Source organism: Typopeltis vanoorti, chromosome 1 (assembly GCF_054136105.1).
Source record: "Typopeltis vanoorti isolate ZY-2024b chromosome 1, IOZ_Tvanoo_1.0, whole genome shotgun sequence".
Taxonomy (NCBI): Eukaryota; Metazoa; Arthropoda; class Arachnida; order Uropygi; family Thelyphonidae; genus Typopeltis; species Typopeltis vanoorti.
The window spans coordinates 45,763,808-45,790,430 of record NC_143549.1 but is presented as its reverse complement, the minus strand read 5'-3'; the positions used below and the strand labels follow the sequence as shown (position 1 = coordinate 45,790,430).

At 34.0% G+C, this 26,623-nt stretch overlaps 1 protein-coding gene across 1 annotated transcript in view; it reads right to left on the bottom strand.

Annotated features, from left to right (window-relative positions):
* LOC150109943 (ras-related protein rab7) overlaps positions 1-26,623 on the bottom strand; it is a 59,703-nt gene that overhangs the window by 12,026 nt on the left and 21,054 nt on the right. Inside the window, exons 3-4 of the mRNA XM_090397319.1 lie at positions 13,916-14,042; positions 2,061-2,279 (exon numbers count right to left, since the gene is read on the bottom strand). Of these exons, the coding sequence (XP_090253445.1) occupies positions 2,061-2,279; positions 13,916-14,042 (346 nt within the window). The remainder of the gene's footprint in view (positions 1-2,060; positions 2,280-13,915; positions 14,043-26,623) is intronic.

Here is a 26,623-nt window from a genome sequence, read left to right as displayed (position 1 = left end):
TTTTTATATATGCACTATTAGAGCTCTACTCCAATCATCCGGAATTTGTCCCTCTGTCCAGGCTTTCTGAACTATGCAGTGCAGCCACTGTAAGTTTTTTATATCACCATACTTCAGCATTATTGGTCGAATATCATCTACTCCTGCTGCCTTTCCATATTTCAAGTCTTTGATGGCTTTTTCTACTTCAATATCTTACCACCTTCTTGATATTTATTTTCTATGTTCTTGCCAAAGTCCTCCCATGACTTTTGTTTAGCTAGTTTTACACAGTGTTTCGCTTTCTTATATTTGTCTCTGTATTCTCTAAGAGCAAAAGCTGACTTATTTGCCAGGAACTTTTCATATGATTTCTTCTTTTCCTTCACTGCCTCTTTAACTTCCTGTGTCCACTATGGAGTTCTGATCTTTGTATCCTTGCAGACAACCTCACCACATGCCTCTCTGGCTGAATCAATCAGGGTTTTCTTCAAGGCTTGTCACTGAATCTCCAAGGTTTGGTTCCTGTTCTCAAACTGTTTCATCGTTTCTTCAATAATCTTTGTATATGTTAGTCTACAGTTCACATCTGAGAGCTGCTCATCTTTTATTCGTTTAAAAACTTTCTTACATGTCATTCTTTTCAATATGAAATTCAATTTTATCCTGCTCAAGACTAAATAATGATCGCTTCCAATTTCAAATCCTCTGTACACTCTGGTGTCCTGCACGAGGGAGAAAACATCACTATCAACAATAACACAGTTAATGAGACTTTTCTTATTCCTTGCCTCTTCTCTCCATGTGAATTTGTGCACATTTTTATGTTGATACATGGTGTTAGTAATAACCAATCCATGTTCTGAGCAGAAATCCAACAGCTTTGCTCTTTTCTCCAAATTTTCCCAAAATATTTTTGTATATCTGACAATTATTTCCTATTTTGCTATTCAGATCCCCAACAAGGACCAACTTTTCCTTTTTCATTGTTGCTTTTTCTAAAGCATCAAAAAATTCCTCCACTTCTACCTTAGTAGAACCTTCTGTGGGACCATAGGCACAAATAAGTCTCATTGTCCAGTTTCCCATTCTCATATTTGCCCACATCACTCTACTTGAGACTGCCTGCCATTCAAGAAGATTAGCCTCATATTTTGTGTTGAATACTATGGCTACTCCTTCTTTTCCTTGATTTTCAAATAATTTTGAAAAAAATCTATGCAACTTATAACAATTGTTCCTTTGAACTCTTAACAGTATAAAATCATATGCTTCAGCTGTGACTGAGACAGGAGTTAATATATGCATGATTAATGACTCATTATTTTGATTCATCTTTAGAACTTACCTTATTATTATTATCATCATTATTATTCACTGATAACTTACAACACTTACCATGGTTTCCCTCCTATTATCTTATTCCTCAGTAATTCTTAGTTCTTGTAAACATTTTTCTGCTTTTTCCAACTACCTGGTCAATTTTCAAATTATTCCTTTTAAACTTAAAATTTCATATGTTAAATTTTCAATGCAATTTGTCTTTACCAGTAAAGGTTGGTTGGTTGATTGGTAGTCTCTGCTACCAATAGCTCATGCAAAATTAAGCATGTTTGAGTGCGGTTAGCAGTTGGAAGGGAATCAATCGTTCAATGCTGTTGGCACACTCTCCCTTGATGAGTCTTTGGACTCCCTAGAGGTGTCACATAATAACAACAACAACAACAATAATTTACAATTGAAATATATATACTTCAAAATGTAATGTAATTTTAGTATACAAGGAAATATGCGTATAGAACCAATCTCAGGTTTTTTTTGCCAATTAATAAAATTTCACTTAGTTTTATAAAGCAATGTTTATTTTTGCACAAATTTTACTCTAATTCAATTTTTGCAAAAACACTGTTACAGCAAAAAAAATGCATAAAAAATTTAAGAAAAAAAATATAATAAAGTGAAAATATATTTAATTCTCCATTAATATAATAAAATAAAATTTTCTTATAATAGGTATTCCAAAATCTTTAAGCATTTTTTTAGTTGCATTATTGAAAATTAATATTATTATTAAAACTTACTGATCTGTTTGACAAGTCCACTTTGTTACCAATAACAACAAATGGGAAGTTTTCTGGATCTCTTGGTGAAGCCTGAATAAGAAATTCATCTCGCCAAGAATCCAGAGATTTAAAGGTGTTAGGAGCTGTAACATCAAATACTAATACACAGCAATCTGCTCCTCGGTAGAATGCAACGCCAAGAGATTGAAATCTTTCTTGTCCAGCAGTATCCCAAATCTGAAATGAATTTTTGTATTGCAACCAACTCAAAAAATAAATAAATATATTAATATATATGTGGGGGGGGGGAGGTGTGCCTGGAAAGTTCTCATAAACACCTAGAACAAAAATGATATTAAAGCGACTGATATGACTGACCACAAGATAGAATATACAAGGATATAAGAACATAAGTCACCTTCATAATTCTGCTATTAGTATTTTCTTTCTTGTGGTTGTATCAGTTGCTTTAATATAATTTTTGTTCTAGGTGTTAGCAAAACTTTCCAGACCCCCCCCCTCCAAGTATACATGTCTCTCTCTCTCTCTCTCTATATATATATATATATATCAATAACATATGCAAAGTTCACCTAAGAATTAGAACTTGATTGATGATAGATATTTACATCACAGAAAGGGCTATGAATATCTGTAGTCTCCCTTTTGATCAGTAATATTTCATACATACTTGATTCAATGCCTCCTAAATATATTTAGATAACAATGTTGCAATGACACATATAAACATGTGAAGAGAAAATAGAAATAAGGGCTATATATCCCACAGAGCAATACAGCAGAAAAAATGTTACAAAAAATAAATAAAACTTAGCAATTTAATATTTAATTTAATTTTTAACATGGCTTCAACCAACAAAAGATTTTTTGTAAACCTATAGTACATTTATAATATGAGTACTATTTAACTATCAAAATAGCACTGCTTGAGTATTCGTTAATTTAATGACAAACTTTAAGTCTAATTTTTAGATTTTCATTTCTCATATTTTGAATGTCAGAATTGAAATATTTGTTACACCTTTAAGAAAAAGTGTGTTTTTATTCTGTTTTCCAATTTTAAGGGAGGAAGGGTAAAACCTCCACAAATCCTACCTGTACCCCATCATGTGTGTGAAATGATGAAGATGTAGGCATAGTATACTCTTCTTCTCTTCCGTCTAAGACGGGTTGAGTTTTCTCTTGAGCAGGATCTTCCAGTCTTCTCTATTCCTTGCTGTTCGAAAAAGTTCCTTATATGTTCTGCATCCCGAGATGTTCTTTATTAATTTCAGCCAGGTAATTCTTGGTCTTCCGGGTCTTCTTTTTTCAGTTGGAAAAGTATTGATTAGGATGTTAGGAAGTCTGTCTGCGTCCATGCGTACAGTGTGTCCAAACCATCTCAGTTGTTGTTTTCTAATTTTTTCTATTATTGTCTTTTTATACAATAGTTCTTGTCTGACTGTGATTGTTTGATTTCTTTTCTATCCAACTTGTTCTATTTATTTTTCTTAAGTATTTCATTTCAAATGCCAGCAGCTTTTTCTCCTATCTTTTTTTAACTATCCACACTTCTGCTCCATAGATGACTGTTGGTATAATTATTGCTTCATATAATTTGATTTTGGCTTGCTTAGATATCTTGTTTTCCAGATTTTCTGTAATTTTCCCATGGTGGTCCATCCTATCACAGAATACTGTGTTTGATTGTTTTGAGTTCATCTATTGTTTCTGTTAGTTTTGATCAAAGGTATATGAAGTTGTCTACTTGTTCTCCGTTCAGGGTGGCTGAGATGGTAGTTCTGTTCCTCCCTATTTTCATCACTTTTGTCTTTTGTATATTTATTGTCATGTCATATGTTTTACAGGTTTCGTTTAGCTTGATGATCAACTTTTGTAGTTCATTTGGGGTTCTTGCAAGAAGGACAAGATCATCTGCATATTTGATATTATTTATGTTTAAACCGTTGACATTGATTCCAGGCTCATTGTCTACTGCCTTCTTTACAACTTCTTGTAGATATATGTTGAATAGGCATGGGGATAATGGGCATCCTTGCATTATTCCTTTTTGGATCTCTATGGGTTCTGTTGTGAGTGTGTCCTTTTTAATTATTGCATTTGTCTTAGAGTAATATTTTATCAGAAACTGTATTATGTATTTGTCTATTGCTTTTTCTAGTAGAATTTTAAGAAGGATTTCTCTTGATGTTATCGAAAGCTTGTTTAAAGTCCACAAAACAACAATATAGTTCTTTATGGTCTTCCCAGCTGAGCTCTGCTAGTTTGTGCAATGTGAAAATTTGGTCTATTGTTGAATAGTTTCCTTGGAAACCAGCTTGTTCTATGCCTATCATTTCTTCATAGGTGTTTTTTTAATCTATTTTGTATAATTCTTATGAATATTTTATGTGAGGGAGTAAATTGATTGGTTTGTAATTTCTGCAGTCTCTTTTGTCTCCTTTCTTGTATATTGGGATGATCTTTCCAGTTTTCCAGTCATCTGGGATCTCTCCTGTTTGTAGTATTTTATAGAATAGAATTGTTAAATATTCTATTGATATGCTGCCTCCATATGACCACAGTTCAGTAGGGATAGTATCAATGCCTGGTGCTTTATTGTTTTTCATCTGTTTTATCGCGTATCTAACTTCTTCTTGTAAAATTTTTGGGTGATCATTATTTTCTTCTATTGTTAGCATTGTAGTTTTGTTTCCTTGGTGGAAGATAGTCTTAAAATGGTTTGACCAGATTTTTCTTATATATTCAATATTCCCGGTTTCAGCCATCTTGTTGTTTATCACTGTTACTGCTTTTGCTGAGAATTCCTTGTAATTTCTCTTACAGTACCATGGAAGACTTTTAGGTTGTTTTGTTGGTATGCTTCTTGGCATTTCTTAGCTTTTTCTTCTAACCATTTTTCTTTGGCTTTTTTGCATAGGTTATCAACTTTATTTTTTAGTGCTCTGTATTTTTCTCTATTCTCTTCATTGTTTTGTTGGTTTACAAGTATCTTGGCCTCTCTTTTCTCTTCTATGGTAGCTATGATTTCTTGGGTTATCCACTGTGTGTTTATTTTGGGTTTGGAACCTAGAGTGTCTTTTGCAATTGATGACACTGTTTCTTTTCCTTCTTCCCAGTATTTTCTGCTGTTCTGGAAGATGGAGGGTTTTAATTTCAAGCACATCTGTTCTAAAAATCAACTTCTGCTTGAGCTATCTTTTAGTTTTGATAGGTTGATGTTTCCTTCTTTTCTGATATTATTTTTTTTGTTGAATTTTATCTTCACTTTGGCAGTTAATATTTCGTGGTCAGTGTCAAAATCAAAACTTCTTAATGTTCGCACATTATTTACTGATCTTTTCCATTGTTTGTTTATGATGATATAGTCTATGCAATTCTTTATATTACCATCTGGGGGATGTCCATGTATATTTATTATTAGGGCGTTGATAGAACAATGTGTTTGTAATCATTAGATTGTTTGCTTTACAGAAGTGGAGTAATTGTTCTCCTCTGTCGTTAAGCTCTCCGTATCCAAATTTCCCCATCACATCCTTTTTGTCTGCTGTGAACTGTCCTATTTTAGCATTAAAATCTCCCATCACTATCACGAGTTCTCTATTTTTGGGAGTATCTATTTCCTGTTGTAGTTCTTCATAGAAATTTTCTATTTCTTCCTCTGAATGGTTACTGTCTGGTGCATATATTTGGATTATTTTAATTGTTTGACCTTTTTCTTTTGCTTAAAGTTTGGCTGTTATTATTCTAGAAGACATTGGATTTATTTCAATTACTGAGTGTGTAAGTTTCTTTTCAATTAATAATGCAACTCCTTCTCTGTGTATGTTATCTTTTCTTCCTGAGAAGTACAGTCTTCCTTCTGGTAAATCTACGAATCCATCTCCACACCAATGTGTCTCTGATAAACCTAAAATACTCCATTTCAGTCTTTTTAAATTTTCCTGGACTAATTGCAATTTTCCAGGTCGGTATAGTGATCTTATGTTGAGGGTGGCTACATGTTTCACATCCTTGGCTGACCACATTGCTGATTTCTCACCTACTCTATGTGGTCTTCGAGTAGGCGCGTTGGTTGTCCCGTACGCAGTGGCACTATCTCGGTTTGAAGACTTTCTCCTGCTCATGAAAGTTACTGGCATAATAATGTAGCCAGCTTGCCATGCCTCTGCTACATCCTTTGGTCCACGGCTCTTTATTCTTTATTCAGAGCAACCCATTTGGGTTTCCCCCATCCGCCACCCGGGGGACACGCCTGGTAGGAGTGTGGTCTCCCCCACAGAAAGTATACTGGAAATGTATATTTCTAGAAGGGCCACCCTAGATATGAAGGCTACATTGATATATCCAGTTACCACAGGAGGTATTTTCAGTTGGGTTTGCAGCTTGCAGAGCATGCTAAACCCAACTGTTCAAAAGGAACCATAGTTTAAAAGACAGGATGGCTATATTGGAAAACTAATCGGAACAGTATAAGTAATATTAAACTAAAAGAGGAACTATTATTGGCACCTGGAATGTATCATCCCTGACAGGAGAAGAAGGATTAATTGAAGAACTCAAAAATAATAAAAATGAAATTTTTTTTTAGGTGGGGGATAAATATCATCGTCCAGTGTGAGACCACTGTCCCACTTATTAGAGGCCTAAAGTGGCTTGACAAAGTTCCAGGTTTGGTTTCTAGAGTAGAGTTTCCAAACTATTAAAAAAAAAAAAAAAAAAAAAAAAAAGCCTAAAGTATCCTGGAGTTTACCATTTTTGGTGTAGCTACAATGTGCCCTATTTTGGTCAGACAGAGAAATGGAAAAGCATGTGACATCATGCATGGCAGAACCAGAGCTCTATCCAATTCTGCTATCCTTGACTATGAAGATTCGATCACTTATCCAGTGATCTGGAACAAATCAGAAAACTTTTTAGATGCTATGATTGAGCCTGAGAGAAGAATTATTGAATCAACAGAAATTGTCCTTATATCTGGTCCACCTTAATACTAACCTTTTGTCACTCCTCAGCTATCCAACTTTGGTGTACATGAGATCATGTCCATGCAAACATGCTCAACAATACTATGGCATCCAGAGCACCTTCAAATGTCAGCAATCGATTTTTAATTTAATTTATTGTTGCTGTTCTCTTATAATGTATATTTTTTATATTTAACTTTTCATGTTATGCACCCATGAAATCTTCTAAGTAGATGAAACTGGTTGTGCATCTAAATAATACGTAGTTTTTTTCTATTTTGTTATTCCTCAGCTTCTAGCATTAATTTTCTTCAATTATATATATAATCAATAAAACAAGAAAAAAAAATCCATAACCTATCCACAGTATCAATGTACTAAGTTTTACAAATCAAACTTCTGTGGGCAGAAGTCACAAAAAAAAACATCAGACAAAGAAAAAAAAGCAATGGTAAGAAGCAAACAAGAAACTACATATTAATATATAATGGAGTAGATAAACATGAAAGGGTAACTAAAGGAGTTGGAATAATGATACATAAAGATATTAGAGAACAAGTACAGTTAGTTCCCACCTTTACAAATTAAATGGTTCCTGGTGACCATTCATAAAGTGGAGTTTATTTGTCTTAGAAATAATGTTATAAGTGAGTTACGTTTGTAAGAAGGAATATATAAAATATAAAATGAATATTAAATGATAAGAAAAGACTTTACTGCCAAAGATTTACATATTTAAAAAAATAATATAAGAAAAAATTTTAAATTAAAAAAAGATTCTTTGAAAAAAAATCAGCTCATTTCTGTATCACCGGGTGAACTGGCAGCCGTTGAGATAGTAGGAGATATATTAGGAAGCTTCGGTGCATCTTTTTTTTTTTTTTTTTTTGTCAAAGAAGGCCTTGAGTGTCATCTGCTTCATTGAATTTCATTTAAATTGCTCGACAGCAAGTAGAAGCATTATTCATTCCATGGGTAAATTTACTAAATCGTTCTAAGTCTGAATCTTGTGAAAGCTTGAGCTTTTTTGAGAAATTTAAATGCTTCTTCTAGGCCTTTTAAAGTGAAAAACCGAGTTGGAGCTTCATATTCATTATCTTCTTTGTCTTTTTTTCCTTCGCTTCTTTCTTTCCTCTAATTCAAGATCATCATCATTGGGTGAGAGTTCCATAGTGTGAGATTGAAGCATCTCATTACCATCACCTTCCGAAACTTCCATTTCCATTTCCGAAACTTCCTTTAGCAGCAGCATTTCCTCCTAATAGTAGAGTAATGCAATCTTTTGATGCTTTAAAACCACTCCAAATTTGCTCATCAAATCTTCCATGTCTAGTGTAAATCTCCCTACCTTGGCATTGAAGTCTCCCATTACTATTAGGATATCCTTTTTTTTTTTTTTGTTTTGTCAATAAGATCATGTGGTTGCTGGTAGAAAGTATCTAGTTTTTCATCTTCATGTGACTGATCTGGAGCTTAAATTTGGATAATTTTGAAATTAAAAAAAAAAAAAAAACCTTTTTTTTCTTTTCCTTTTAATCAAATTGTTATAATTCTTGGACCATGTGGTTCTACGGTTAAGATAGAGTACTACTGTAAGAAATTACTGATTAATATTGTGACTCCCTCTCTGTAGGTGTTATTTTCTCTTACTGAGTAAAATAATTTCCATTCTTCAAATTTACCATGACTTCTCCTGCCAGTGTGTTTTGGCAATACCCATTATATTCCACTTAATCCTTTCAAGCTCTTTCTCCATCAATTTGGTTTTTCCTGGTTTAAGAAGAGTCCTGCTAACGTTAGGAGGTGGATTATTTTTTGAGCTGACCGCATAGCATATTTGTCAACTGTTTCCTGTGATCTAAAAACAGTTGTGTTGGCTGCCCTGGATGCAGCAGCATTATCTTGGCTCAGTAATGATTCTCTATTTGTAGGGAAGTTTTTGGCAATTTTAATTTTGTCACTCCTCTGCTGCATTTGCCTTCTAGCTTTAGCTGGGCATGGTGGGAGAGAAGAACAAAAGTAAAATAGGAAAGGTTCAATAATCACCCCAGCCCTTGAACACTCTAACAGCATTGAGGGGTAAGAATAAAAGGAGGGTAGGGACCAGTCTACAGATAATATAACATATTATCATAAGCTACATGGTAGGACTCTTCACTAAATTTCATTTGTCTCATTAAACTTTTTTAATTACTGAAAATTTAAGTTTTAGAATTTTTGTTTCTACTGTATGTATATCAGATTCATGTCAAAAATGTATTTAATAATGAAATTGGTTAAGTTTTTGTAATTTATTACAATGCAAATGTTATTAAAAAAAATAAGTACCTTGTGATTCGTGTGTTAATCAATTATTATTATAACTTCTCCCAAGCTACCTTTGCCTGAGAAGGAATACCTCTCAGTATTTCATTCTCCTAAATATGAAATACCCTGAAAAAAAAAAAACTACTCATAGAATCCTGCAACTATATATAAAATCAGGCAAGAAAGGTGACCAACATGGTAAGTAATGCAAAAGTCAGATTATAAGAAGAATCTAGCCAAACAGGCCAAAGGAAATCATAAAGAATTCTTTCCTTATGTGGCAAGTAAGAGGAAGAATGGCTATGGAAGAATAACCTATGAGGGGACAGAAGCAGAAAAAATAGTTGCATTACTAAGTGGCCAATTTGCAAGTGTACAATCATCGAAGTGAGGTTATTGCTGTGACATATGTGACAAAGACTGATGTGGAAACAGGGGTGGATGAATTGGAGTTTCTTAAGATATTTCAGAATTTCAATTAGATTAGATGAGATATCAGCATATGCTTTGAGAGAATGTGCAAGGCAATGCCTCTGACTAGGTTCTTCAAGTTTCAGCTCTGGTTGAGTTCCAAGGGAATAAAATAATTCCCTTGCATAAGGGAGGTTCTAAGACTGCAGTAGCAAATTACAGACCAATCAGTATCCACGAAGTGGTGGTAAAAGTACAGGAAAAACTGGTCAAAAAGAGAATTCAAGAATGGGTGGATAAGAATATGATACTGTATGAGGTGCAACATGGCTTGTTATGGGTCAGTTACGTCTTAGTAATTTACTAACTTTTTATAATAGTGAAATTCAACTGATAAGGAGCTGAATTGTATAAAGGAAATGACTACACAATGATTCTGCTGACTTTTGCAGACAGAATATCACATGGAACTCTGTTATGCAAATCAGAACAAATGGAAATGGATACGATACTAGTTATGTGGATAAGAGGGTGGCTGCTGGACGGATATCAAGGAGTGGTATACAAGGAGCAGAATCCAGGCAAAAGAAGGTGATTAGTAGTATGCCACAAGGCTCCGTGCTAGAATCACTACTGTTTAAATTGTACATAAATGATATAGGATATAACCTGAAAGGAAATATTTAGTTGTTTGCTGATGATGCAAAATTAGGTAGAGTAATAGTTAATCAAAGTGATGCGGAAAGCTTGCAGGATGATTTAAATAGGCGGTCAGTATGGGCATCAGTTTAAATGTGGAGAAATGTAAAGTTATGATTTTGGGAAAACTAGATTACAAGCTGTATACCACATTCATGGAACTGTACTCCAGGAAACATAATGAAGGTAGAGATTTAGAGGTGGTGGAAGACAAAGTAAGTTTAGAGGACATACTGCTAACGTAGTTCTAAGATTACTTAACTGTTGAGGAACACACTAATAGAGATAAGAAAGTTGTTATTCCTCTTTATAAGGCATTGATAGGTTTACTATCAGGACCAAACCTGGGTATGTTAGGGATGAGGAAGTGGTAGAGAAGATTCAGAGGTGAGGGACCAAGATGATAAGTAGTCTGTGGAATGTTCCCTATGAGGATTAACTTAGACCTTTGATTTGTTCAAGTCCCATTTCTTCCCCCAGTATGAAATAACTAGCATGTACAGTACATAGTTTGAGATGTAGGTGACCATGTGGTTCCTAGCAAAATAGGAATGCAAGAAGAAGTTGGGGCAGACAGGGAGACACAGCATAAAGTTATCCCTCTTTATAAGGCCTTGATAGGTCCACACCTGGATTACAGTGCCCAGGTAATCCACTGTAATCCAGGTCTCCTGGGTTTGTTAGGGATGAGGAAGTGGTGGAGAAGATTCCACAGACTACTTACCAAGATGATAAGTAGTCTGTGGAATGTCTCTATGAGGATTAACTTAGACCCTTGATTTGTTAAAGTCCCATTTCTTCCCCCAGTATGAAATATGTACTGTAAATTCTTGAAATTTACAGTACATATTTTGAGATGTAGGTGAGCAAAATAGGAATGCAAAAGGAAGTTGGGGTGGACAGGGAGACACAGCATAAGGGGAATAGATGTTTGCAGTAGTAGTGAATGGATGTATTTATGGGAATGGAAGGACAGAATGTAGAAGTAGTAATTGAATCTGAAGAGATATATGAGACATGTGATGATAAAAGTAAGTAGGTATGGGCAGATATGGAGTGACATGGATAGGACTGGTTATATACCTAAAAATGAATTGTTTATTTTTGAATGCCAGAAACATCAGAAATAAGGGAGATGAAATTGTTTCACTTCTTTAACTTTTGTAATGGTTTTTAATTCACAACAAATGAGAAAACAGACAATATATTTATTTACTTATTTTCTGGTTTTTACCTAGCAGCTTCAGAGAATAATTGCAAACAGCAATAATTAGTCATTAGTGTGAACAGTTTAAAATTGTAGTGAGCAAAAGGACAAAATGACCTTCTCTGAGATTATTGATAAATTGACACAGCATACTCAAGGTTTGCAAAATGTTTCAGTAGATGTTGGTTATTTCACATGGAAAGGAAAAATATACAAATAACTAAATGAAGCAGCCATATTCACCCATACTTTAGTCAATCTCTACACAGAATACTTAAAGAACCAACACTCAACATAACCTTAAACCTTTTGATGATGTGTTTGCTATTTGACCAAATTCCATAAACATTAGATACATTTCATGGAACACAGGAATATTATTAGTCGTTAAGTAATAGTTGTTAATAATTGTTAAGTAATTTATTAGTTATTAAGTAATAACTAATAAATTCCTGTGTTCCATGAATTGCTTTTAGTCAAACTTTATTTCATTAAAACATTAGATACATTTTAAGTGCAGAAAAAGAATCTAATAACTGTGTATTCCTTCCTAGATACACTAGTCACCAGCCTTCCAAATGGTTCATTATCTTTTTTTTATTAATTTTTATTTATAAAACTTAGACATACTAAATCTTTACAGACAATCACAGCATTATCCATCTCAACAAATATATCTTAAAATGCTAACATATAGAACCACTAATGATCTTTTAGCACTGAACTTGTCTACCTTTGCCATTTTTTTTTTTTAGTCAATGGTTATAATTTTCAGAAAAGAGAGAAAATGCTAAAACTATCCTCTCCCTTTCCTAATACAAAAGCTAACAGCAAAATTGTTTCATTCCATACATTCAGGGCACATTTGAAAAAATATCCACAGTGGTTAATAAATATCAGCTCCACACCATATATCTAACTGGCAACCCCCCCCCAATTCCATTCACCTAAGAACAAACTCTCTCCTTTATCACATCTAGTATTATATGAAGTGTCCTGTATTTGCGACATGGCTCATTATGGACAAACAGGAAGATCTGTTACAATCTACCACAGAGGACATAGGAAATACATACTTACCATTGTTATGGTAAGTCAAGACTAGCAGACCATCCCTTGAATACTCCTTTACACAGGATCAGATAGAGGGGAAACAAAAGTACTACATAGTAGTCATTACCAGTCAAAGAGACTATTTTTGGAATCAGCAAAAGCTTTGAAACATTTTGCAAACCTTGAGTATGCTGTGTCATTTTATCAAAAATCTCAAAGAAGATCATTTTGTCCTTTTGCTCACTATAATTTTAAACTGTTCACACTAATGACTAATTATTGCTGTTTGCAATTGTTCTCTGAAGCTGCTAGGTAAAAACCAGCAAATAAGTAAATAAATATATTGTGTTTTCTCATTTGCTGTGAATTAAAAACCATTACAAAAGTTAAATAATTTCATCTCCCTTATTTCTGATGTTTCTGGCATTCAAAAATAAACAATTCATTTTTAGGTATATAACCAGTCCTATCCATGTCACTCCATATCTGCCCATACCTACTTACTTTTATCATCACTTGTCTCATATATCTCTTCTGATTCAATTACTACTTCTACATTCTGCCCTTCCATTCCATAAATACATCCATTCACTACTACTGCAAACATCTATTCTCCTTATGCTGTGTCTCCCTGTCCACTCCAACTTCCTCTTACATTCCTATTTTGATCACCTATCTCAAACCACTTCTCCATTTTCACAAGTCTCATCACTTGTCTCATATATCTCTTCTGATTCAATTACTACTTCTACATTCTGCCCTTCCATTCCATAAATACATCCATTCACTACTACTGCAAACATCTATTCTCCTTATGCTGTGTCTCCCTGTCCACTCCAACTTCCTCTTACATTCCTATTTTGATCACCTATCTCAAACCACTTCTCCATTTTCACAAGCACTGCAGTCACTCTTCTGATCTTTTGTATCATCACCACCACCTTCCTCTGATTACATCGCTCATTACACTTCCACTAGTTGACTTGCACCAAATCTATTTACAAGAAACACTCTTTCCATGAATGCTTTCCCCACTTTCCCACATTAACAAATTCATTTCTTTTAACTTAACACAGCTAAGCCAACAAACCTAATATTACTGCTTGATATCTCAACTCATCATTATCATACTTCATGATATAAAATAAAAATCAACAAACTTTAAGGCAAGAAAAAGTGTCTTAGTATAACACTGACTGAAATCTTACCTGCATTGTGACTAATCTGTCATCCACCATCACTTCTTTTGTAAGAAAATCGGCTCCTATTGTAGCTTTATATTGATTACTAAACTTTTTGTTCACATACTGATTCATCAAGGATGTCTTTCCTACTCTGTTGTCAGAAATTTAAATCATTTTAATCTAGACTGCAAATAGTAAATTAACTATTGTAATCTACTTTTATAAGTAGATTTTTAATAAATTTGAATTTTATTTTAAAATTTTAAGCTATTTATTTTTAATCTAAAACTATTTTAAACTAAAGTATGATTATTATTATCACACAAACATTTCCATGGAATTCAGAAGACTCAATTTACATAGCAATACCTAATCATACATCTCCTTCAATTCATTTACTCATAAAGCACTCACAACCAAGTATGGTAACCCATTCACTCATCTGCCATTCTCCCAGAACAAAAAATCTAGTTCTCACTCATTCTGATCACATGCTTTCTCTACTTCTAGGGATATCTCCTTCATCTTTCCATCTACTCATGTACTAAAAAATCTCCTCTGCATCAATCCAATAAAATGCTTTTGAAACTTATACATTTCTGTCATGCAACTTCTGTAACCCTAAATCTGGTCTCTTCACAGACCACACACCATCTTGGTTACTCACCTCTAGATCCTTTTGCCTATACCTCATATGCAAGAAACTTATATGACCAAATCTATGTACAGTAATCTAAATGGATTTATATTAATATAAAAGCATTATAAAGAGAAACTAACTTCTTTAAATTAAACTTCCCAAGAAATCATATTCTTGTTTTATCCTTTTTATCTAGCCAACTTGTATATAGGGGCTCATAACTTCACATTAATTGTATCTGTATTCCTTAATGCAAAGCACACACACACACACCCATTCAGATGTGTATGATGCTATGCATTGTGAGAAGGGCATTATCCAGAGTAGATAGTGCCCTTCTCAATAGTGCCTAGATTCAATATATGAAGAAACATTTTGTTCACATATTGATTCATCAATGGTATGGGAGCAATCAATGGCCTTTCCCATAATGCATAGTATCTGAATGAGTGTGAGTTTTGCATTATAGAGTATAAAGGCAATTAATACAATGAGATGTAAGGATATTTGAAGCCAAAATGTACAATAAGGGAAAGGTATTGAGAATGAAGCTCAATTATGTGAAATTAAATAAATACATTCAATAGCCAAAAATGAAACATGAATATAATCAGAAAACAAAGAAGATGATGAATGGAACGAGTTATATATTTTGAATTAAAATTAGAAAAACTAAAAGTTAAAGAACAAAAGAGAAGCAAAAAGTAGTAAGTATATACAGGGCTGGCAAATGGTAAAATCAGTGCAACACTGACCATGCGCTTACTACGTAGTTTATGTATCAAGAGGAGTTTGGCTGGTTCCAGATTCCTCCTTTTTTTTGGATACTGATCTGACAGCCAATCAGCTACCCAACTTACCCACTCTCATCTGCTTCAATTTAGTTACCAGCTTGCTATGTAGCAGTCTATCAAAGGGCTTTGAAAAATCCAAGTACACCATTACATATCCATTTCCTTTATCAAAGTGAATTTGTCACCTTACAAGATCTTATATCTTCATCATATATAAGATAAAGTATGGCTAGCAAGTTTAAAGGAGGGAGGACAGGACAGTCAGGAGACTCTACTATGAAGCAAAGAGGGTTAATGAGTTACTTATGAATTTTAGGCACACAGTGAGAAAGGAAGGGGACGAAAAACTAAAAGGTTTGAGTTTTTTAATTAATTCAGGTGGCCCAGACATGACTTTTTTTATTTTTTTAAATAAAAGTCTTTTTAATACTTTTTCCCCATTAATGACACCTAGTTTTTGTGTTGGGTGGTGGTAGGAGTTTATGTGTATATATTGGCCAGTATGTGTCAGTTTCCGGTAAAAAGTGAAGGAAAGACAGCCAGAAGGAAGACGTGTGACAGGTGTATCTAGAAATGGAAGCGTGTTCTGTTTTTCAATCTCAATTGTGAACCGTATGCATTTGTGTTGTTTGTTTAGGTGGCTAAGGAAAGCGTCTAGCAGCCATGGGACCAGATCACGAAAACATCGTCAACGTATCTAAGCCAGACTTTGGATTTTAAAGGAGAGGAATCTAGAGCATGTTGCTCAAAATGTTCCATATAAAAGTTAGCAATAGGTGGGGGGATAATGGCGAGCCCATGGCTGTGCCTTCTTTTTGTAGGTAAAAAGCGTTTTGCCATACAAATAACCAGAACATAATACATGTGCAAAGAGTGCAGTTATATCTGGAGGCAATTTTGGTGTGTTTTGTTTGTGCATTTTTGTTAGATCATAAATTCTCGGGAAACGAGTGTAGTGCGGAAGTAATTTTTTGACTGTATCTTCGGGCCATGTAGTAATTGACTTATGTAGTTTCTCTGTTTTCTTTTTTATTCTATTGGTTGGATCGTAGTTAACAAGTTGGTATGTACTATTGTCTGAGACTAGCAGATTCATTTTCTCTAAATTAAGTAGTTCAGTTTAGAATAATGGTGGCACTTCCTTTATCGTCTAGTTATTACGATGTTTGCATTTAATTGTAATGATTTCACCACTGTTAATTCGTGTTTCGTTAAGTTGCTTGTTATTGTTTTCTTATGATTTATATTTAGAATGTTGGCGGTTTCTAAGCGTATTTTATCTGCTATATTATTTGGGATGAATCTTAAGCCTCTTTCAATGTTACATAGAATTGACTGGAAGAGCACCAGTTGATTACATCACACCAAAACATGGTACGCAAATTTAAGGAAGCCTGTGAGATTCTTATCAACCACCCCAATCTGAACAATAATGATGACCTAAAAATCCAAAGCATATGGATATTCTACCCACGGAACCTTTCTTCCCAAGAGTTAACCATAAACAGGACTGTAGATAATCCAGAATCCTAAATCTAATATTGTAATGTTAAAAATAAGACATCATTTTACTGTACAAAAACTGTCTATAAAAAGGAATGTTTCTCTCATATTATCTTAAATAGAATTTAGCTTTGATGTAGTTTCTAATAATTAATTAATTTGTAATTTTATCTGTATTTTTCATTTATTTTTTTCACTAGAGGTCATGCCAGCAGAATAACCAGTGATCAAATCATTGTTTCTTTAGCTTAATGTGTGAAATGTAACTCAGCTCATCCTTGTATATACTCCAGATGATGACCTTAATATGAAGGTCGAAACATGGGGAAATTAAAATAGTTATTTATAACATGGTTGTAAAGTCCATAATTTCTAAAATGAATGCTGATCACCATGCAACACTAAAAGAAAGAATACTTAGCCTTTATTTGAGTTGTAAGTCAGCAGTTAGAATTGAAGGAAGTACAGGAAGGTGGTTCAATGTTAAATCGGGTGTCAGACAAGAATGTACATTATCCCTGTTATTCATTATTTATATGGATCACATTATGAAGGAAAGTGGTATTAATCCTGATATCAAAATTGAAGATGTTAATCTCAGCTCTTTGTTTTATGTGGATGATGTTATACTTCTAAATAAATCTGCTACAAGTCTGCAAGATTCCCTGACTAAATTGAATAACTGTTGTAATAGATATGATATGAAGGTCACAATAACAAGGCAAAGAGAATGAAAATAGGCAGAAAATACCAACTGCATTGTGACTGGAGAACCTATAGAACAAGTAAAACATTTCAGCTACTTAAGCATGATTTTTAGTGAAGATGGTACATTAAATATGGAAATAGACAACAGAATCAACAAAGCTAATATGGTAGGAAGTTAACTGAACAAATTTATATGGAATAAGAAAGAAATTAGTCAAAACACTAAATATGCTGTATAGAAGACAGTGTTCAAGCCAATTTTAACTTATCGATCTGAGCGCTGGGTCAGAAGTAAAACACTTCACCAAAGACTAGAGACCGCAGATAAAAGAGTCCTTAAAAAGATTAGGGGCATGAACTGATGGCATCAACGGCAATATCATATTAAAAATGAGGATAGTAGGAAAGAACTTAACATTGTCAGCATCCAGGAATGTGTTAGCACAGCTAATCTCAGGTGGTATGGTCACTTAAACAGAATGGGAGAGGAAAGATTGGCAAAAGCAAGTGTTTTTCTGCCAGGTTGGCAGGAAAAAGATGAGGAAGACCAAGATATAGGTGGATTGATACGGTACAAAGTGCCTTAGATGATAGAAATATAAGATCTGATAATGTTGGAGTCTTGACAAGTAACAGAATGATTTGGAGGAAAATTGTAGATAGGAAGTTAGCAATGATGTAATTTTTCATATAGTAGTATCATATCATGTACACCCCTTGAGGGCATATATCAGGAATTTGATGATGACATATGGAAGTGAAAGGTCAGAGTTCAGACTGGGGCTTTGACCCAAATATCTTTTAATGGTATCCTAGCGAGGGAAAGAGAGCTATAAGAAGACTACGGAGATGGTGGAAGAATCAGATTAAATAAACGGCAGTAACTCAGAGGCATAGAAGGGCCCAAGACAGGAATGAATGGAAAACTTTAGGAGAGACCTCCATCCAGCAATGAACAGAAAATAGCTGATGACGTGACAAAATATTACATCCTTGTTATCATTCAAGTTTTAACCTAGCACAAGCAAAAAGTGTGCTTGTGAAGTATCTTTATGACTAAGCTTAAAGCTGCTAACTTTACATCAGTTGCTCTTTGTATCCCATAATGCATTTTACATCCTCTTCACAAAATGTCATATTATGGTAGAAGTCACTTTCAAGAGGTTCATTGATGACATTGGTGATCTCGTTCATTACATGGGTTACATGGTGACCCACTAAACATTATCCTAAGCATTCGCACGATACCTGGTATACTATTCCTTGAAATCATTCAACGACAAAGCATTCATGAGTGACTCTTTCAACCTATTTAACAGACTGATCATTCTCCAATAAAATCGTCATAATACTCTTACTCACTTTGCAGTGATGATGATGATGCCTGTGTCATTTTCTCCCACATTAGTTATATACTTGAAAAATTTCCTCTGCATCAATCCCATGAAACTCTTTCAGCAACTTGCAGATGTGGAGAAAATGCATATACATAATTAAGAAGAGAGAGAGAGAGAGAGTGATGCTATCATAGGAGGTGCAATTAAAGAGTGACAAAATCATGTTTCTGGGTACAAAAATCAATCACGTTAGCAAGGTTGTTAGAATGCAAAAGGATAAAGTGAAAGAGTTGATTGTTTTTGTTGGTATGAATGATTTCAAAAGAGAAAAGTATGATATGAGGGAGGACAGCAGAGAGTTACTGAGAGTAGCAAAAGAAAACAGTGAGTTTGTAACAGCAGTATGACAGAGCTGAGTTAAGAAGGATTGCCATAACAGAGAATGAGTCAATGCATAGGTTATGCAGAAGGAATGATGTGGAATTTGTGGATGCGTGGAGTAAGTTTGACGGACAAAAGGACTTATACAAAATGGATGGTTTTACATCTGAAAGGATTTGGTGCTCAGTTAGGTAAAAATGTGCTGTTGAATGAAATGTGTTATGTCATTGTTTTTCCTTATTTTTATATTTCCCTTTCAATCTTTCTATTGCTATTTTACTTCTTCAGATATCGGGCCTAATATACTTACATCTAGGATTGTTTCCTCTTCGGATACTGGCAAATTTATATTATGCTGCGTCTATAGCAGAAAAGATCCTTACTCAAGGAGACAATACTAGATTCTGAGGCATTCTTACACTATATTTTACTTTAATATGGCTGTATAGATTCAGACTGCAGTCGTGACCTAAATCTATGATTATATACACTTTCTAATTCCTTCCTGCCAAAAGAAGTTCTATTTTTATAAGAGTAATTCGGAATTGTAGTCAGGCATGAGTCAGGTATAGAAGTTGAAAGTTTATGAGTCAGGTATAGGCAAATAAATCATGTTTATTGGAATATCAAAGCAAAATACACTAAAGAAATTCAGGCATTCAATTTATCTCAATACTAAATAAGGAAACTCGAGTTAAAAGATCAACAGACTTTAAATTTAAATCAAAGGTTATAAAGCATGTAAGACACAGTGACTGATAATTGGGATAGATAGCAAATAATATGGTGTTAAGCTAAAATTCCTTTCTGCAAGCTATTCATAAGATAATATAACAAACATTCTAATGTTATTCAGTTACTATAAATCTACAATCCTAATCTCGTTATATTAATACAATCACAACAACACAAAGGACCTCTTCCAAACAATTCTTCTTATTCTCAAAAGGAGGCTAACTATCTAATTAGAGTCTGTCCACATAATTTACATTCACAAGTAATTTTCTCTCTTCTAAGGAATTCTAAACACAAAATAGAGTGATTCTACTTTAGCGAACTTTTTTCGATGTCTTTCAGAACTACGTGTATGTCTGGTTACTTTTTGTCTATTGGCTGTCTTTACGGCACCGTAGGGGCTACGCTATCTTCATAATTGCTGCCGATCACGGACTCGATTCTTTGCGTTTCAGGAAACATCTCTATTCCTGTCGATGGGACGTTTCAACGGGGGCTGAAAATTTCACCTTCAGCTCTGCGTGGAATCCTACAACACTCTCAGGAAAGCTCGCCGTCCGACATTGTAGCGCTGACGCTTCATCCCCCTTCTCAAACCACCACCAGCTAACTTCTGAACCAGGAAAACGATAAGAGAAGAGGGAGCTGATATGGCACTCATTCCCTTATATTCTTCGTTCGAGCGCTCCCTTTTGCACACGACCTATAACTTTTCTCCCTTGGGTTCATCCCTTGCTCTCCCCCTTTGCTGTCATACTCTTGTATTCACAGAATTCGCGTCGACATACTTTCCGCATAAGCTACTGCCTCTGGCGTTACACTGGACATGTGTAGTTGTATACCTTCTATGAATTGTTACTTAATATCTATCTGGTGACTCAAAATCATTCTATACAGCTAAAGTGAGGCTAAAATAACATTAACAAATTCCTCTTTTAAGACATTCTCTAATTCAATCTTGGTATGATCACAATAGATTAAAATACATCGTACATAAAATAAAATGCAATTTTATACATATGCGAAGAAGTTTCACTTTAATTTCAGCTGATGTGCAGATATTTCTCATTGTTTGTGTAGTTTAGTATGTTAGACCCTGAATGAATGATTTCTTTGCAAGATTCCTTCATTCGGGATCTAATAAATGAAAATGGATGTACAAAATCAGGGAAACTAGAGACTTTAAGAGGGAAGCTGTTGAGCAAGTACATACACAGATACTAATGAGGCAATTGAATGTAAAAATGTGCATAAAATGTCTAGGTTAGTACCAGTGGTAACAAACCAGAATGCAATAGTAAAAAGCATAAGGACAGCAGTGGGCATAAAGGGATTTTTGTACTTTATGTATACTAATGTGAGGAGCATTCAGAACAAGTGGGAGGAGTTTTTGGCATTGGTTAGTTCATCCTGGCTGACAGAAGATGACATATTGGGATAGAATATGAAGGATATAGTGTGATAGAGAGAAAAGAATGGGGAGGGGGGGGAGTATTATTGATGATAGCCATATTTGCAATCAAAGAGAGTAGGAGTCAAACTAGGAGCCAGTGAAAACAGCACATTTGAGGGAATCTGGTGTGAGATAATAGCAAGCAGAACAAAATATACAGTTGGCTTATATAGACTACATATATATTGCTTAGACCACACAATATAAAGGATAATGAGAATAGTATGAATCAGCAAATAACCTCAATGAGTAGAGGTTGGCAATTATTATGGGGACATCAACTATGGGAACATAGATTGGAAGGAGGAGAGGATACATGGAAGGATGGAAATGGAATTTATGCAGTTATTAAGGAATAACCTGAGGCAGCATATGATGGAATGCACTAGGGGTTTGAGAGTGCTACATCTAGTAACTGCATCAGAGAATTTATCCATAACCAATACGACCTCATTGCCACCAATTGGTGAGTGATCACATGGTATTGACCAGGAGGTCTAAATAAGTAGAATTTTCAGGTTAAGAGGGGAGTGTATGTGGTATTATTGGGATGGTAAGCATGAAAAACTTAGTGCCATGCAATGCCATGTGAAACTACAAGGATCCTGAATAATTGGAGTAGCACACTGCATGCCTAGAGTCAGGACAATAAATCAAGTGGGAGTTAAATGGATGAATACTGTCATTAAACTGGAGCTAAAAAAATAAATAAACTGAGGAGGGAATTCAAGCAGAAAAGTGACTAGTAGGTACATGAGCAGTAAAAAAGTCAAAAGAGTAACTGGTGTGGCAAGAAAGGCAAAAGCAGAGTATAAAAGGAAATTAGCAGTACAGGCCAAAGAAAATCTCAAAGAGTTCTTTCAGTATGTTGCAAGTAAAAGAAGAATGTTCATAGAAGAATGATTTTAATGAATGCTAATGGTAAGGATATTACTGAATCAGGTGAAACAGAATTTTTTTTAATAATTTGATTTTTATGGTGCAAAGACATTAAAGATCGTATTGCATCAGGGCACAGGTCACAGCAGTACATATGGTAACTGGTTAGTAGGACAATCACAAACATCCATGCTCTTGGCAGGATTCAAACACGCACCTATTGGTTGGAGATTGGATATGCTAACTACTTAGCCAACCAGGCTGGTAGTGAAATAAAATTACTAAGTGAATACTTTGGAAGAATATATCATCCAGGTGGAAATATTTGTAGTAACAAGAAAGGCAAAGGCTTATATGGAAACTGAGGTAAACATCGTATGAACTGGAAATTCATACGATGTTACAGAACCTTGATGTGAATGGGGACTATGGGATTAGATAGTATACAAGCTCCAGTTTTATGAGAAGGTGCTAGGGAACTGACAGTGTCTTTGACTACATTGTTTAATCTAAATTTCAGCTCTGAGTATAGTCCAAGGGATGGAAAGAGGAGAAAATAGTGTCAGTGAATAAAGGACGCTCCAAGACTGATATAACAAATTAACAACCAATTAGTATTAGGAGTTGAGTCAAGGTACTGGAGAAGTTGGTCTAGACCAGTGATGGTGAACCTATGACGTGTGTCAGCAATGACACACTTGAGAGTTTCAGGTGACACATCTTGGATGTTGAAAAATATTGGTATTCTGATGAAAAACTGCGATAAATCGTGTAAGATCGCTCTCAGTTAAGGCAAAGGTAGGTTTTGGTTCATTAAACAAATTATATTTTATAGTTAGCCTATTTCTATTTTATTTTGCAGTTAGAGCTAAAGCTCTTATAACAATTTTCTCTTCTACATACTCTTGTGAAACTCTATTTTCTGCCTTAAATAATATCAAATCGAAAGGGAGAAATAGATTGAGCAATGATTTGAGCACTGCCTGTCTATAGTCCTTCTATAAAGTAACTTTCTAGCAGTACTCAGCAACAGAAAATCATTAAATGTGATGTAAGTTTGTAATTTCACTTTATTAAATTAATTATATATTCATATTATACAATTAATAATAATTAATTATACAATTAATTATTAAATTAATTGTATAATATAAATTCATAGATTTTATATCAATGTCCTATTAAATAAATAGCCTAATATGATATGTATAAGTCACCATTGTTGTGTCCCTATTTACGATTATTAAACTTTCAAGTGAATCTCTATATTTTCTTTAATCAAAACTTAACTATGCACGAGATATTACAAAATTCAAATATTTAAGCTTTTTCTCCCCTTAGTGTCCCTAATATTTATATTATACTGCTCCTTTCAGGACATTTAGTTTAAGATATATAATTCGAAAACAAGGAGCAAAATACAAAAATATGTCTGAGCGTGAAACTATTAAAAACTATTGTCTGAGCGTGAAACAGTCGTGACCCTCTATATCGTAACTTAACACATTAATTTCCCACGTGATTAGGTTTGTACATTTTTCAAGTGGTGCATTAGGCAGCAATTTCAGACAACTGTATTATTAATGAACAAAAGTTTATTTAAAATCTTAAACATGGTACAATTCAATTTCTATTATATAAAACACAATTCAATACTAAGAATAAAATTACACAAGCAAAATACAAATATTAGGGCAAAATCCTATATGGGAATTTGCGATCATGCCGTTATAACTATATAACGGCATGATATATAAATACTATATAAATACTAAATAAAAACTATATAAATATACACATATAATCCTGGAACAAATTAACACCTTATTTAACCTTATACTAGTCAGAATTCTATATTGCTATAATACCATGGACATTAATGTTTATATTCAGTTTACCTTATCTAACTTACAAAACAATGTAGGTTAACCTATCCTTTTGCTATGCCCATACATATATTTGACCTTTAAGACACTCTCATATGAAATACCATGTGCATACATAAATCTCTAGCACATGAATGCTTATCAAATAATATAAACTAGTTTACTCTCACTCTACTCTGATTTGTACTAAAGTCCTAGTATATCTTCGACTGTCCAGTAATTAACAATGATTGCAAATATACGCGATTTCAACTGACACAAGATTTTACAGTACCTTTCTAGGACGAACCCTGGTTTTCACAATCTATACCTTTCGTGCTTGAATAAAGGATACATACAGGATCTTCTATTCTATCACTACGGAACTCCTCACGTGGGTGCGGACTTCTGTATGGATTTTCTTTCCCTCGATACAAGTACTGGATGATGAGATACATAGACAATTCCTTCCTTCTTGTAACTATATGGCGTTTCTCATCTCTTGCAATAGGAATACAGGATCGAATTCCCGCACACTTTGTTTCCTTGTTGTGTTGGACGGAGATAACTACTACGCCATCACTCAGGAAAACCCGTGAAGAAACTCTGAGGAAAAAAAGCCTTGGGTGGGGGGGGTCCCTAACCTTTTTACCTGCATGGCTCCTATCGGCACCTTCTTCAATTTCTTCCCCCCCCCTTACTGGAGTCGATCTCATTCACCAATTAAAGTCGTGTTTTTTCTGCCCAAAACATGTTAGTGTCCCTTGCACGCGACTCTCACGTGACGATATCTCACTTCAGGAGTTGACCTCGAGCGATCGTCATTTGTTTTAAGCTAGCCCCTATATTATATTAATCCCTTTTTTAGAATTTACTTGAGTATTTTAATCTCCTTTTTTCAAGTGTTAAACTAGCCTCTCACATACAAATTCTTATCTCTAATCTTCTTTGTCTTAATTAACCTATTTTTTCCATATCCTTTTTTTTTTTTTTTTTGTAATAAGAATCCCTTTTTTATTATTTAGTTAAACAAACAATTTCTGCTATAATTAATTTTCTTGGATGCAAGCATATTTTCTGACTTTGAATATCTTGTATTAGCTACTTACATAGGATTTTACAATTTTATTTTCTTGTTACACCATGATAACTAGATTTTTTACATTCTTGGTTATCAGGGTGTAACACTATCTATGATCATGTAGTTAAATTTATAATGCATGTATGCAAGTGGCACATCAACATCAGTATTTAAAAAAAAAAAAAGATGTTTGACACACCTGGGTAAAAAGGTTCGACATCACTGGTCTAGACCATAGGTTCCCAAAGTGGGCGGTACTGCCCCTAGTGGGCACTGAAGCCTTCTGGGGGGGGGGGGGGGGCTATAGTGAGATCAGAAGCATCTGGGGACATTCAGGTGGTCTAGAGTTCGGTGGCTCTTTATAGAAGAAATTTATAATATATATTTAAAAATTAATTATTTTCGTGATTTTGCGATTAGATAATCATTTAAAATTTAAATATTGCATTTTAATTCATCTTATGCCCGTCTTACACGATCAATTTTTTTTTATCAATTTTCTATTTCAATTATTTAATCATTTGAAAATTTACCATGTCAGATAGAAGTAGATGTCAATTTTCTATGTCAATGAGAAAATAGAGCATGTATATATGTGTGTATAATAGGTTATGCTTGCAGTAGCAAATATATTCATTATATTTCATTTCAAAATATATATAAAATATATAAAAAACACTTTTCTAATTGATTTGTACAAAAATAAACCTAATTTTATATAATTTAATATTACGAGTAAAAATAATAATGGCAAGAAAATAATAAAATCGTAAATTTTAGTTAGCACTAACTTATATTGCTAACTAGAGGGAAAAAACAAAGCAAATATTATTTGAAACTTATTATAGTTTTCTGTGGTTAAGTTTTGTAGGTTTGGTGTTTATATCTTGTGTAATTATTTTATTTATTAATTATTATTTATAATTATTCAGACAATGTCGTGGTCGGACAAACAAAATGCACTTGCGTGCAAAATAAAAAATTGAACGTGTCATACAGGATATTTTAACTTCTATTTTTTATATACTTAAAATTTATTAATTTTTTGCAATTGTAAAAATTGATCGTGCCATACAGGCTTTAGTCTATCCATGCAGCAGACGAGTCTAGCAGTATGTCGGTCAACTATTACGTAGGTAATTCACTCAATTCAGCATGTTTTGACAGGAATATGGGTGCTTGCAGTGACTTGTTCAAAGCACGAGTACGATGGTATCGCAAATAAGTCAATGCATGCAAGTCGATTTGGGCTAGATTTCAAATCTATAAATAGTGGTTTAGGAATAAGTTTCATTATTTTTTTGTGTGCTTTGCCAACAATCATCAGTTGAAAGTGTGATAGATAAGTGGAGTCAT